This window comes from Hippocampus comes, unplaced genomic scaffold (genome assembly GCF_001891065.2).
Source record: "Hippocampus comes isolate QL1 unplaced genomic scaffold, H_comes_QL1_v1.1 scaffold34, whole genome shotgun sequence".
Lineage (NCBI taxonomy): Eukaryota > Metazoa > Chordata > Actinopteri > Syngnathiformes > Syngnathidae > Hippocampus > Hippocampus comes.
In genome coordinates, this window is record NW_017805008.1 from 550,908 (window position 1) to 566,782 (window position 15,875).

The window sequence follows — 15,875 nt, forward strand, 5'->3', positions numbered from 1 at the left end:
AAGGTGACAGTCGTGCCTGTGGTGGTCGGAGCACTCGGGGCAGTGACCCCCAAACTAGATGAGTGGTTGCAACAGATCCCGGGAACAACATCGGACATCTCAGTCCAGAAATGTGCAGTGCTGGGAACAGCAAGGATACTGCGCAGAACCCTCAAGCTTCCTGGCCTCTGGTAGAGGACCCGAGCTGAATGAGGGATGGACGCCACCCGAGGGGTGAGACGAGGATTTCTTCTTCTTATTTTTTTTTTTTTTATACACACATTATTTTAAAAGTAAATTCAACAAAATGTCAGTATAATAAGCCTCTGAATGTATTGAAATGAATGTAACAAATTTTGTGTTAATACTCACCATTAATGTGAATGTTTTTTCCGTTCCTCACGATTGCTAAAGATCCAGCAAAGCTCTCGGAGTCAGCTTGCCGGGTCCATCGGCCGAGTTGCTGCTGGCTAGCTTGCAGCCTGCTCAGTAGCTTGCAGTATTTCACCGTCAATACTCGAGCGCTACGTAGCGTAGCAACAGAGCTAACACAATGTACAGGATGCCAGTTTGCTCAACATGCGAGTAACATTATTAAACATCACTCCTCTGAGCCTTCAAAGCCGCTGACTTGGCGTATGTGCTTCCAAGACCATGACGTGGTGGCAGTGACGCAGCTTCAAAACATGAGTAAATGGGGCTCAGACGGCACAGCAGTTGCCACGGCTACAGAACTATCGAACCCATACATCAAAATAACAGTATAAAAACAATACGTTTGTATGGCACGATGGACGTTTATAAATAATACTACATATGATAGCAAAATAGGTTCACACAACACTACACCGAGGCAGAAAGGAGTCACAGATGTTTCTCGTGTGTGATACTGCAGTGGAACAACACTGCTCGTTTCTGATTGTGAACATGCATCTTAGATGAACGTATCATTTTATTGCTTGTTAGAAACCACATCAGAGAGGAAGAATATGCAAAATAACATTGATAAATCCTAGATAAATGCAAAGTCAACTAGAGTAATTCAAAATTTTTAACAGAACCGTGAAAGGGTGGACTTATTGATACTGTCGTTTTTAAACATTCAGCCCCCGGGCTTGGTGTACATTCCTAGGAAAAGTACATCCTGAATTCGTCGCCTAGCAATCACAGGGCACACATAAAGGAGCAGCCATTCACACTTAGATTCACACGGACATTTTATAGTATTAACCACCATGCGTGTTTTTTTTTTTTTGTTTAACTTAAATTCTTCCAACACAGGATTTTATTGGACTTACCATCTCATCATGTTTCAGATATTTGGCAGGCTTTTGACTTTAATTAATGACTACAATTTTGACCCAAAATTAGGGATCATCACTTTGCCAGCTCTTTTTCTTTTTAAAATGTATTTATTTGTTTTTTAAGGCAACGGTAAGGCAGCCAGACCGACAACACTGCGCCAAAAGGAGCTGTTTGTTCTCCCTTTTCTTCCTTTCACATCTCCTTGCACAATTAACTCATATCACATCTCTTCAAACAGCACTTGTCATTATGTTATGACAAAATTCAATCGATAGTACATATTGTATATTTTTGGTTTTGTTGCTTTAAACTACCACATATTCACTTGTTGCCTGAGAACAACGGTTGAGTGACATTCATTTGTGTAGTCTTTTTAGTGGCGCTCTTGGAATTGTTTTGGGTCACTCATTGTTGGTCAACCCGTTTGATGGCTTTTGGTTTCTTAAACATTTTTTGGTGTGTGCGACGCATGCACTCAGCCATCTCGTTACCTCTGCGTCCCGCGTCCTAGACGCATAATTTTCCCGCGGGACGCACAGTTCCAAATAATGTGCGTTTTTGGGACGCAAGGAAATTTCTCAGTCAAAACAAACAAACAAATAAAAAACTACAGTAAATCTTTTTTTCCCCAGCAACGATCGCAGTTTGACCATCGCCTCCATTGTTGTTTTGGTCTCGCGTTTAGTAATCTCGTGTGATGAGATTGGCGAGCTCGGCCTTCACCTTGCGGGAAGCAGACAATTGCCAAGTTGTGTAACGTTAAAACAAGTGTTGCGAACAAGTGTTGCAAACGTTTATTGCGGCGATATCACAGAGGAAGCAGCTAAAGTTGGATAGTTTTTTGCAATGATAAGTTGACTTTGAGAAAGCCTTTCATCATTGGAAGCAGAGTAAAGAGAGGAGAATTTATTAACTCAAAGACTGAACCATGGCATGAAATAAGAACCTATTTCTCAGCAAATCTTGTATGCCTGAATTTTTGCAGCATTTGTTTATAATCATAATAAACCTATTATCAATGCATAGTGTTGTTGTTTGTGTTATTATCATATGCAATTGAATAAGTAGACCATTTCAGAATTCAAAATTTGCGACTCTCTAAATGCATAATGCAGGGATGGGATTTTTCCGCTTTTTGGCGGAATTCCGCTTTTTTTTCCAGTCAAATTGGACCTATTTTATATTGTTCCAAATCCGTAAAAAAATTCTGGGGTGGGGGTCCGGACTTGTCTTCGGCAGATTCGGGGCTCGTAATGTTTACAAGTAACGTTTGCAAGCATCCATTTTGAATCCCGTTTTTTTTCGCGAAGCGTTAGTTTGTCGTTACTTCGTATATGGGCTAAAACCAATGTCTTACTTGTTGTGATTGGTCGCTATATCGGCAAATGCAGAATCACAACCAATCCGTGTTCACCTTCCTAAACCCCTTTCTCGCGAATGCCGAATGTTATCGAGACTCGTGACGAAGCTAAAGTGCGTCAGATAGATGCGGATCTGAAAAACACATTTCAATGGGACTGGTTGGATAGAAAGCTGACAGTGTCCCCAATAGGAACCAGTAAAGAGGAACCATTGTCTGTGCTTGTCGGATTTCGTGAAAAAACTCGATGTCGCCGGTAAAGCTCTGTGTACAGTGTGTGACGATGTCATTCTATACGGATCGAGAGGATGGAAAGCTTTACAGAGTCACGCAACCTCGGTGAAACACCGAAAACAGACATTTCTACTGAAAAGTAACTACTCGATCTCAAGCGCTTTTTGACAGCCTGGAACATGTGTAAAAACAGGAGGAGTTGGCTAAAAAGAGAGTGAAAAAGACGGAGAGGACCAATAAGCCTTTAGCGCTTGCTAAAAAGCTTAAAATGAAGAGAGAATAAAGTATTCTACCTCACAAAACTGTATGTTGTTGTATATATTGTAAATAGACAAATATCCTTTATATAATAAAATACACAACCCATATATAGTAAACAGTGTGGGACTTCACGATGACTGTATGAGGTAAGAATCAACAGCTTTTTATCACATTTACACACTTGATGAATACAAGTAATGTACAAATCTTAAATATGGCAGGGAATGTGTTTCCTTTTTTAGTTTTGATTTTGAGCAGCAAATCTGAAGTTACATGTTGGTGCTCACCAGGAATGCATAAGCAAAATTGCACAAATTTTCACTTGAAAGAATAGTGAACAATCTTGGGATTTTTTTTCTGTTAAAGTTTCAAATAGTGTGTAAATTGAATACACTTCATCTTCAGCATGTTTGGGGCCACTTTTGTAAGGTCCCCCTCGGCCCCGTCCCGGCCACGCCCCCTTCCGCTTTTTTCATCACTAGCTACTCTTATCCCTGATAATGGGACTCATACTTTTCTGATCAGCGAGTCCCTGGGACTCGCAGGGCTCAAACTGGAAAATTATCACTGTGCACTAATGTAATTTTGGCAGTAATTTTACACAATTTTGTCCTCAACAATTGTTTTGAATGCTCACAATTTTAAACTTGTATACTAGACAGACGAATGACACTGAACTGCAAGGAATTGAGGTTTGCCATTGAGTGTGGGTGGAACATAAGCAGCGATTGATGAGTCGCCGTGATCACCGTTTTTCTACATTGAAGTGACGTTAATGTTTTTTCTCTAGAGCAGAGATGGGCAAACTACGGCCCGCGGGCCGGATCCGGCCCGTTGGTCTTTTTAATCCAGCCCGCCGAAGGTTGGTACAGTACACAATTAAGTGTCGATGTAAATGATTGCGTTCATTTCATTTGGACTTGTAATGACACACATTTCAACGCCAGGTGGCGCAGTTACTTGAAGTTGCAGAGCACAGGGAGGGAGGGGGTGACGATACGGAAGCCCGCAGTAGCGATAACTCAAGTAACTCCCGCTCGATACGACGGAATAAGTGTGTCTGCTCCGCTATTTTCTGTCATTGGATCCAAAACGGCAACATGCAAGCGACTCTATTGCAGTGAGTTTTCCTGGAATTGCGAACATTTTTACGTCCTGTAGCTCATGCCATACAAAGGAAGAGGAACAGTAATGGCCGCGGAAGAGAAAGTGCAGTGTATCTGATTAAACGAAGCAGGTTACAAAGTACGAAACATTCAGGAGACGCATGGAGTCTGAAAGACTCAAATCTACGAGACTTTGAAAAACGAGGAAGCGATTCTGGCTGTTTCCATGCTCAGAGTGAATTGCATGCGGCTCGACGGACAGTCGAGTAAATAAACGTTTCCTCCTGGAATGGTGTGACTGTTATCGTGCTAAAAACTTTCCGCAAACTGGACCGCTAATAAGAGAGCAATCGAGTTCCATAGCGCAATGGGCATCGAAGACTCCAGCATCCCGTGGCTGGGTTCAAAAGTTGGTTGCAGGACATCAGCTGAGCAATGCTGTCTTGTGTGGTGATCGAGGGGAGGTCAAGTTCGAGACAGTGAGTGATTGGAAAGAATGCCACCAGGTCTTTTACTCGTCTCATTTTGTAGCAAATAGTCCTAACTTGTTAATATTTTGTCATATACCTGTACTGTATACTGCAGTTTTTGGATGATATATTGCTTGTGTTGTCACACATGTATGTTGTTAACATACTTAGACGTTCTTACAGGACATATACCATAGTTATTTCACTGTTCTCATTTAAAAAAAAAAAAAAAAAGGATGGCAATACTTTAATGCTTTTGCTCTGTTGATGTTTGGTATGGACTGTCAACATATGCAGTTTTTTATATGTACCGTATCTTGTGTTGACCCGGCCCACCTGTCAAATTTAGAAATCAATGTGGCCCCCGAGCCAAAAAGTTTGCCCACCCCTGCTCTAGAGAGTTATCAGCCTAAGATGTCCATTAAAAAAAAAAGATTTTCAATCAAATAGTTTAGAGTATATGAAGTGAGCATGAGTAGAGATGTACACATACATTTTGGTGATGATTTGTCATGGTTAGACTTTGAACCGATATATTGCGGGTCTCGAAATTGGTCGATATTGACCATTTTATGCAAAATCGGTGAGTGTCGTGTTATAATGTGTACTCTATCAATGGCATTGATCGCATCCATGATCACATTAACACATTACAGCAAACTCAACCGGCGTCGTTCTGTGCTGCCATCGTTTATTAAGTGTGAGCCCAAAAACGACTTTATTTTTAGCCTTGTTGCGGTTCTTGTGAGTGGTAAGGCTGCGCTGGAAGGTGCAACTTCCACCTCCGCACTGTCAACCATCTAATCACAAAGTAATGGTGTTCGCGTAGTGTTTTTTTTTCTTTTGTTTGACTGGGAAAAAGTCTGAAAAGCATTTTATTGATGTCAAAAAAAGAACTAGCTTCGGTATGTGTATTATGTACTTAATTTTAGCAACTCTTTAAGTCAAAATAGCTTTCATCACTCAGCATTATATGACTTCCGGCCATGCACATTCAGTTGCCAGCAGGCAGGTGTTGTTTTCTTTGAACTCAGACGAGAAATGGCTCTGTTGTTGGCCACAAATCAAATTATTTTTTGTTAAACGAGAATATGAGATACAGTGATCCCTCGCTATATCATGCTTCATTTATTGCGGCTTCAGTACATCGTATTTTTGTTTATACACACGACCGAATCGAACGAAGAACGATTTATTTTCAGTGGTGTGTTGCTTTAAGATGTTTGACAAGGTGAATGCTCTTTCTGGTGACATCATTGCGGATGTCTGTATTCAGTTTTGACGAGCGAAAATGGAATTCGGATATCTTGATATTTTGTTTCAGCTGGTCACAATCAAATTACTGATATTTGAAAGGAAAATTTCAACTATTCCAATGGACCAGTCGATGATGTTGATATCGAAGCCGTCAATTCCAGATTTCAGATCAAATTTATCATTCAAACATTATGAAGGCTTGTCATGAGCAAACGTTCTCGCCCCTCTTGCGTAGTGTCAATCGTACGGCCCAGCACGGAGTCCCACCCATCTACTAATTGTCCTTTTATGTCATCGTATGGCAAGAATAGTTCACTTTGCGTTCAGTGGTCTGACCGTAGCATAAGAGATAGGCATTTCTTTCTAGGCAAAATGTAAAGAAGCAGTGATTCACCTCTGCTTTCTTTCCAAGTGTATACAGAAAATTGTACTCATATTGAGTCTTGTCAGGGGCACCTCACAGACATCGGGTTGCAAGAGCCTGTTCTTCGCTGGTGGCAATTTCTTTGATCACTTTGATTGATGCCGCAAGCGCTTGAAAAGTTCTGCAACTTGGCATCTTAAACCACGGTGCCTCATTTCATCAAACTCTTCACCACATTTCCACACTTCACTCACTCTGGAACCTATCGGTCAATTGGGAGTAGATGATAGGTGTTTAAACTCTGCTCAGACTCTGACCTTAACATGGAGACATTTCTGGGCTACCTGGCTGTCTGGAGGAGATAATTTCTCTAGATGAATACGTTTTGCAGCAGGAGTTTAAGGGGATGATTATTACAGCAGAATATAATGAGCACGCAGGGGTAATATACACCCCAAACACTACTTTCTTCTCAGGAACAGACTCAGACAAGATGACATGATGAATCAGGCTGTCCTGACATCCTGAAACTTAATAGCAAGTAAGAGAGTCAATAGCCTCTTTCACTGTGCCTATAAAAGCCACAATACTTTGCCATTTTTCTATGTCGCTTGAACTATACCAAAATGGAAAAAGGGGTTGGAACGCGGTCATTTTCTACTTGGAGGTGGGGCGCCACCCATGTGCAGTGTATCCCACAACGTGGCTACTGAAGCGTTAAATTTGACACCTGACGCTCGGGCTGAAAGAGTTACCGTTTTTTTGATCGAAATTGTGATTCCATACAGCGTGATTGTAAAAGCGAGAATTATTTTGCAACGCTCATGGATTATTTTGATAATTGTTTATTCTGTAGATTATTTTGTTGATTAATCAATGAACGTTTTCATTTCCATCTATTTATTCCGAAACAGAATGAACAAATGATGATTCAGTTACTGGCTTTGTCCGCAACAGTTATGGAAACTGGCAAAAATGTTGAAAATTTATTTCCAAAGTAAAAGCAAGTATTTTCAAATGTCTTAATTTGTAAAAAGGCACATTATCAGCCTAAACACCCAAAATGGACGCACCATGAAGCCCAGCTTGGCCTGGCAGCCTCCCAGGCATATACAGCGCTGGAGAAAACCCTGAACCTGATGGAGCTTGCGTGTTGCTAAGAGGAATGGACAAAACCGCTTGACGTACAAGCATGTGGAATTGACGTACAAGCACGTGGCTTCATTTTCAAAGATTTGGGACTGTAATTGCTGCCAAAGGTGCATCAGCAAAGTATTGAGCACGTTCTGTGAATACTTATATGCAGATGATGTCATTTTTTTTTTAATTTCATAAATTTGCAAAAATAACATGAAATAAAACAAAACACTTTTTTCCCCATGTCAGTTGTGTAGAATTTTGAGGAAAAAAATAATTTATTTCATTATGGGATGAGCCTGGAAAAATGACTTGCTGTGAATACTTTCAGGATCCATATGGTATTTTCCGGACAATAAGCCACTACTTTTTCCCCCCTACAGCCTTTAATGTAACACTGTTTATTTATGGATTTTTATTAAGGAGTTTCAAGTCATCAATAGATTCACCCGCTTTTGCTTTCTGCTGATAAAAAGGTTCACGTTCTCGAAAAAATTTGCGATTGCTCAACCGTAAGTGTGCAAGCGCCGCCTGTGTAGTTTGTTCTCTCATTCCGATGAGTTAAACTTAATGTGTCTGTTATTTGTCAACACAGAGAGACATTATTATTTCATATTGACTGAGTCCAATAGGGAGTTTGATGTGTTACACCAGGGGTGCCCATTACGACGATCGCAATCGACCTGTAGATCAAGGACTGGTCCTAAGTCGATCCGAGGGGTGTAGAGGGAAAAAAAACCAAACATTTGTCTCTGCATGTTAGTAATATATATTTTATGTGTTAATGCAGACCGCACCCTAATAATTCAATCAGTCTCACTTTCACAAAAAGTACTTAAAAAAGAAAAGAAAAGAAAGCAGGTCATCTTTAACCTATGGTAACGTGTGACTGCGTCACCGTAAGCTGTTAGCGCTCAGCAGTCTGCAGTTGCAGCTTGTGACAATAGTTGTTGTGCTTTATCTTTTATCGTTATCATTATTCTCATTCAGAGTTTGTTTTCTATAATTCACCAAGGGGACGGGCAAAGAATGGGAATCTGGACGGCCGAGAGAAGCATTTTAAAACGGCCTACGTGTGTCGCATGTCTCAGCGTCAGGCTATTGCTCATCATGGCATGCGTGCGTGCGTGCGTCTGCGCGCATACGCTGTAACTGGTTGATCACTTCAGGTTGGTTTATCGAAAAGTAGATCTTCACTCAAAAAAGTTTGGGCACCCCTGCTTACACAAATGGTTTTTACAAGACTTAATTACATGGTATAATAAATCCCATTATAAATCATGAATTAACCACACAGGACCAATATTTTTTATTTTATGTCATGTTAACACAAGTGGCAGCCCGTTGTCATTACGACACTTTGGGTCAAATTAGGCTCCCCCCTTTAAGACAACTTCTCGTCAAATGGGTGATAATTGTTCCCAATATGTTCATGACATTACCCAGCACCTGCTCATAGCGTTTTTAATTAAAAACTAAAATAACATATGCTGCGTCACAGATTTGTTCGATGTAACACATCTAGCTTCTGTTCAAATAATGGAAACGTAATTTACTCTGCTGTGAATGTACAACTTTGCTGTCAGACTCAATCATCTTTTTTTAAGCCATTTAGTATTCCAAGGTCTGAAATAAGTTGTTCAGCACTGTCGCCCTTGCCTACGGGCTAATAAAAGTTTGATCAAATGTCCAACCGGCACGGATTACAGGTGGTGTGTGTGTTGTTCTTTATTTGATTTATAATGGCTGGTGCGTGTGAAGGCTGCATATCATGAAGGCCAAGAACAAAATCCATGTGCGGGCCTTTATCTTTCATAGCTTGAGCTTGGCTGCCTGCCTTCTCTGGAGAGGGACAGTCGTTCAGCCAAGAAGAGCTTTTTCCTTCTGTGAGGTGTTTCGAATAGTTTTGACATGAAGGTAGTACTTTACAGTCATTGATTGAAGCCTTGTCGTATAAGGAGATTGTGTTAAAAAATGGCCTATAACTTTATTTCTTATCAATGAATTCGTACAGTAAATGGTTCATTTCAATGTTTTGCATTGATAACTGTGCAAAATCTGTCCTGATGTCCACAGCTTGGTAAAGCCCATCGTGGGTTTTTTTCCCCCCAATGACAAAAATATCTAAAGCAATTTAATGAATCACAGATTTGAGCTTTACCTGTATCAAACAGCATAATTAGCACATTCCAAGGTATGTATAAAAATAACCCACCTGATCTCTGACACCATGCCAAAGTTTCAACCAGAGACGATGGTCCTGATCATCAGCAGTCTTAAGACCAAGACTACTGCTGAGCTGGCAGACATCTTTAATGTATCCAAACGACAAGTGGAGAGAATAAGAAAAAGGTTGGAATATACTGGTGATGTCCATGACAACACCAGATGTGGCAGACCCCAAAATACAGCTGTTCAAGACGACTGCTTTTATAGTTTTACAGACCAGTACCTTTTTCAACAGAAGTGGAGCTACTTAAGAACTGGTCACTAAGAATTAAAGAAAAAATCATTGATTTCTTTCACACAGTGGTCTCCATGGACGAGTTAGTGCTCACAAACCAACATTAAATAAAAGACGAAAAACGTCTTGCATTTTCCAGAGACCACAGTCTACAGAAAGGACCGACAGTGGAAAAGTTGCAAAAGATGGATTTTTATGATTGATCAGCCATTGAACTGCATCCCATTTGTCGCAAATGCTGCTTCAGACCTGGTGGAACCTGTCGGGACCCAAGAAACACCAGAAACGATCATTTGGGGGTGGAAAAATCATGGCTTTGGCATTACATGCAGTATGGGGTATGCGAGAGATCTCCAGAGTTGATTGCACCATCAAAAGCCTTAAGTATCAAGGAAGTCCTTCTGCCTTCTACATCCCAAACCATGAGACGGAAAATTCTTCAGCAAAATGGTTCTCCTTCTCATACTGCACATCAAAATTCATGAAAGCCAAAATGGTCAAGGTGCTCTAGAATTGGCCAGCCCCATCACCAGACAAGAATGAACATTATTGCGCATGTCTGGGGTAAGTTGAAGCAGGAGGCTTGGAAGATGAGGCCAAAGAATCTTGATGAACTTTGGGAGTCCTGCAAGACTGTTTTTGTCTTTTTTTAGGCCATTCCCAAGACTTTTTCAAAAAGTTATTTGGTTCATTGTTGACATGTAACTCAAGTTAGCTGTATTTATAGAGCACTTTAAAACGACAGCTGTATACAAAGTGCTGTACATGGAGCAATAATAATTCATAATAGAGCAATCGTCATAATAATTAAAGAATTCAAATATTGTGGACAGCATTTGACTTCTTCCAAGTGCCAGAAGACATCACAAGATTAGTGAAAGCCTACTTACAGGACCTCCAGTTCTGTCTTACAGCACAGGCTAATACAACTGCCTTGCATTACCTCGAGGTCGACATTATGGGGGGCTGCACCATCACTCCACAGACGTTGTCATGGCAATGGAGCTCATCATTCGAGGGTATGGAGAGGAGGAAAATCATTTGGAACAAGCTGTGGAGCATGGAGGCTAATAGGCTAAACCTCATCATTAGGGCCACGTAAGATGTCCTGTCCTCCCCAACCAACTTACATCTTTGGCAAGGAGAAGAACCAACCTGCCCCCTTTGTGCTGTCCGAGCAAGCCTCAAACACATCTTGGTGGGGTGCAAAACCAGTCTGACTCAAGGAATATACACCTGTCGCCACAATTAGGTTTGGCTGACAAACCTGAAAACAAGAAGGTAACTTCCCAGCCGACCTTCCCATACAAAACACCTTTCGTTCGGGAAGGGGAGAAACTGCAGACCAAGCCAGTTCCTCCGAAGTCAGGCCCACTAACCGTTGCCCGGGACTGGGAAATGCGGGTGGACCTCAGCCAGAGGCTCACTTTTCCACACGAAATTGCGGTGACTAACCTGCACCCAGACCTGGTCCTATGGTCCTTCATATTGGAAAAAAAAGTGCAACCTAATGAATCTGCAGGTGAGGGTGCATCATTGTAGGCTAAACATAGTCATATCTCCCACAAATTGAAAAAATTGTGTGTGTGTGTGTGTGTGTGTGTGTGTGTGTCTCTGTCTCTCTCTCTCTCTCTCTCTCTCTCTCTCTCTCTCTCTCTCTCTCTCACACACACACACTCAATAAATGAATAAATTATCTGGTCAATGGCCACATGTGGTTGCCCATCCCTGCATTAAGTAATACCATATAAAATAAATTGTAATATTTGTAGTGGTACTTCAATGAAGTGTCCAACTCTGAATTTGGATTTGCCTGTATCTTGTCAAATACCATAATAAAACCACAATTGCTTAAATATCTGCAAAGTAGAGTGTGAAAGATAACTATGGTCGTTTACTATACTACTCACAAAATTTTTGCTCACACAGCAGTCTGCATGAGTGAGTGAGTGGTCATAACTATGAAGTCCGCAAGTGCGATATCATGTTTTCATCAAAATGCAGTTTTTCTCTTGGGAAAATGTATCCAATTTATGCTTGGTCATAGTGTATTTTAATATTCAGGAATGTTTGATATTTTTGATGCAAGTTATTTACTGAAGTTTTCTTTTGTTTCATAGATGGTTTGATATATCTTTGGTTTTCTTTCAACATATCAAATATCAATAGTCGTCGTATCGTGATGCAATTTGTATTGTCAGAATTCATTGAGAGGATAGGTAGCTTGTCAAACTCCAAAACTCTCCAGTAAGGTTGGGACAAAAATATGGTATAGTACAGATACACTGAAGACATCATCAGATGTCAATGTTCTGGCTGTCCAATTTCCATCGTGAAGATAATTGACAAAGAACACATTTTTTTATGTAAAAATCCACCACAATCATGGTACAAATTGCTTAATTTCTGACCACATCCAATGTTCTGTGTGGCTTGATGTTTCAGATGATGAAGCACGCGTGGGACAGCTACCGTCAATACGGCTGGGGTCACAACGAGCTCAAGCCCCTCGCCAAGAAAGGACATTCTACAAATATCTTTGGTAAGACCCTCGACAAAACTCAATTCATATCACACACACTCTTGCACAAACCCTTGGCGTAAACATGGTCGCCTTCACAGCCTTGTCTGGTGGACAAAATTATGTGATAATGCCTCTGTAAATCACTTGGTAAGTGCCTTTGCACAGAACAGATTCCTGAAACTTTGAACAATACATCAATTATAGGCGATAAAACAGAAATTATGGCAGAGTGATATAAGCGGCAATGATAACACATTACTCTGTGGTGGAAATGTCCTTCATTCATATCAAGGTTGCATGCGTTCTCACTATAAATACAAATGAGTACTCTGGCCCACCAAAGGAAAAAAAAATATTTCTGAATATTACGAGAATAAAGCTGTGATTTTATAATAAGTTTTATCATTGCCTGAAAACCTTCTACTATTTTATCGCAAGTTACTCTGCAATTCCCAGCCATAGTGTAAAACAGTGTTTCGCTCATCGGGTGGGTACACAAGCACGTGGCAGGGGGGCCATCGGAATATTTAATATTTTATTTCCAAGATGTTTAGTAAAAATTTTCATTTTGTAAACCAGTCAATAAAATAACAACAACTTGTATCCTTGAGGAGACAAGTGTTTTATACCTGATAATTAGTTAAAATACCTCTTTAATGGGAACTTACTGAATTGAGTATAAGAAAAGCACGTTTTTTTCATTTAATTTATTGTGGATTTTATTTTATGTATTTTCAAGGCAAAGTATTTATTTAGTTTTTAATTTGAGGTAAAAATTAGATAATGCCTGAGAATGTAATGAACTAGCACGGGGTCATCAATACACGGCTCCAGAGGCGCATGCGGCTCTTTAGCGCCATCTTGGCTTCTTGGAGCTTTATAAAAATGTTTGAAAATGGAAAAAGATGTGGGAGGGAAATTTATTTTTTTTTGTTTTAAATATGCTTTCTGTAGGAGTAAAAACATGACACAAACATTCTTAACGTTTCCCAATGCTGTAAAAATGTGTAGAATAAATATTACATTTCAAAGTTTCTGTCCACGAAGAGTTGCGTCATAGCCTGCGACACACATTTCTATTAGCAGGGCGTGATGCAAGGCAGGTGGCTGTTGCAATAAATAAATAAATAAAATTTAAAAACAACGGCGAATCATGTACAATTCACCAAGGGTACTGGCAAAGAGAATCTGGAGGGCCGTGAAAAGCATTTTTAAAACGGTACACGTGAGCTACGATAGTCAAAAACGCTGCAAAAGTGCATCCTATACCTCCGCGACACATCTCGACGAAGTAGGTAGGCATGCGTCTGTAAGTGTGTTGTGTATGCGCGGGTCGATCGCGGTAGGTTGGTTGAACGAAAAGTAGATCTTCGGTCAAAAAAGGTTGGGCACCCCTGCTCTACAGAATGCACTGCATGGAAAAAAAACATTTAATCATTAAGGCTCATTGTGTAATTGTCGCAAACTTAGTCATCTTGATAGTAGGCTAATATAGCTCATATACTTACAGTATAGATACATGTTGCAGCTCTGAAAAAAGGAGAGTGGTGGTGTTGGTTTTTTAAAACGTACACTTTATGTATGCTTTTAACAGTCTCGACCAACACAGACACGTCTGCGTTGGACTCGGTGCCTTCTCTCCTCTTGTTCGACTCGAGAGGCGTTCAAAGACAGCCTCCGAAAAACGGAAATTAATGATTACTTCAATGACACTAAGAAAAACGAAAAAGATGCACCAAAACAGAAAATCAAGTGAGGAAATCACAAAATAAATTCTATGGGGTCGTTTGTGAACACACAACAAAGGAATGAATAACATAAACAATTCTGAGACAGTCCAGTCTCCTACATACATACAGCATGTGTTTACTTCATTGTAAGTTTTATGGAAGGCTTTTATTTTTTGCGGCTCCAAACATATTGTTTTTTGTTTTTTTGTCCTATATGGCTCTTTCAACATTTTGGTTTGCTGACCCCTGTCCGAACCTCACCATGGGTATTGGTGTAAAATGTCACTGGTGTGAAGCACAACTTCTTCCGTTGCTTTTTTTCACAAAATTGACCTCGCCAAATGGGTTGCCTTCTATTACAATTACAAGCATTTGACCCAGTTTGAGGTTGGAGCTCATTTTAAAGCAAACACCTCGATTCCCTGAAGTCATCTTTACACAGGACAACAGACTTGTCCACTGAACATGCTCGTCATTGTTTCAGTGTCCTTGGGGCATGCAGATCACATTACATTGATCACATCATGAATGACTCGTCACACAACTCAAGTCGTGCATTTTTTTCCTCATCCCCTTAATACAGCGATTGTCAAAGTGTGGGAGGGGTACCACTCGTCTTAGGTGGGCTCCCTATAGTAAAAGCTTGAAAGAATAATGAAAATAAAACACACCTCTATATTGAGATACTTCACTTTCAAAATTTCAACACATGGGTACTTCCATGTTAGATCCAACTAGACATATCGTGTAAACTCACTGCTGAACAATAGACGCACATTGGACAACAAGGAACACACAAAGAAAAACAATGGCATCAAAATCGTGGACAACAAATTTGATAGTCGATGAGTCGCCTATTTATTAATTAATTTATTCATTCATTTATTCTGCACTTAGTTTTTCTCTGGAGACGCCCCAAGTCTCCCGGTTCTTCCGATGGCCATCTGCCTGTCTGTGAGGGCACATGCAGTAACAGTAATCCGGGTGTGGGTAATGCAGTGTACCCTGGTGTTCGCACCACAGTCCGAACGTTGGTGCATATCTCACCAGAAATTGTTAATGCAATGCAAACCTACCTTTCATAGCAGCTCAGTGGTGATACACGAGCATCTTAAAAGGTGCTCGTTGTGGCTGATCCCTGATTCCATTTCTGAAGTAGGTACATTCGTGTCTGGTTTGAAACCTCACGTGAGCACAATCGGGTTACGTGCTTGTTTTGAGAGATATCATACATGGCAATTTTCCGCGGATCCGCGGAAATCCGCCGTTTTATTTCTTAAATTGATCATTTTTGTGAATCGTCTAAATCCGTTGAGAAAATTTTAGGGGCGGTCAGGTACCTTATCGTCGAGTTTTCACGAGCTCTCCCGAACAGTCTCTCCGTTTTCCGTTTGTAAACAGCCCTGCGATTGGACGTGTATGAAAGCTTCAACTAATCAGATCACTGAAGGCATTATTTGTTGCGGAAGTCTTAGCTCGATTATAAACGGCCCAGCGATTGGTTAACTACAAGCGATTGGACCAATCAAATTGCATGTAACATATTGTTTTACCTGATTCATGGCGGCCTGTTCGTCTCGCAAATTCATTGTTCTGGGATCGTTTTGAGCGGAATTATGAAAATTTTGACGAAAGATCAGGAGTCTTTAATCCTAGAAATTGACTCAAATGTCAAGAATAAATT

The 15,875-nt window shown here is 40.5% G+C and overlaps 1 protein-coding gene across 2 annotated transcripts in view; it reads left to right on the top strand.

Annotated features, from left to right (window-relative positions):
* Positions 1-15,875, top strand: part of man1a2 (mannosidase, alpha, class 1A, member 2) — a 125,344-nt gene that overhangs the window by 35,119 nt on the left and 74,350 nt on the right. For both annotated transcript variants that reach the window (XM_019860102.1, XM_019860094.1), the window contains one exon: positions 12,383-12,479. In XM_019860102.1, the coding sequence (XP_019715661.1) occupies positions 12,383-12,479 (97 nt within the window). The remainder of the gene's footprint in view (positions 1-12,382; positions 12,480-15,875) is intronic.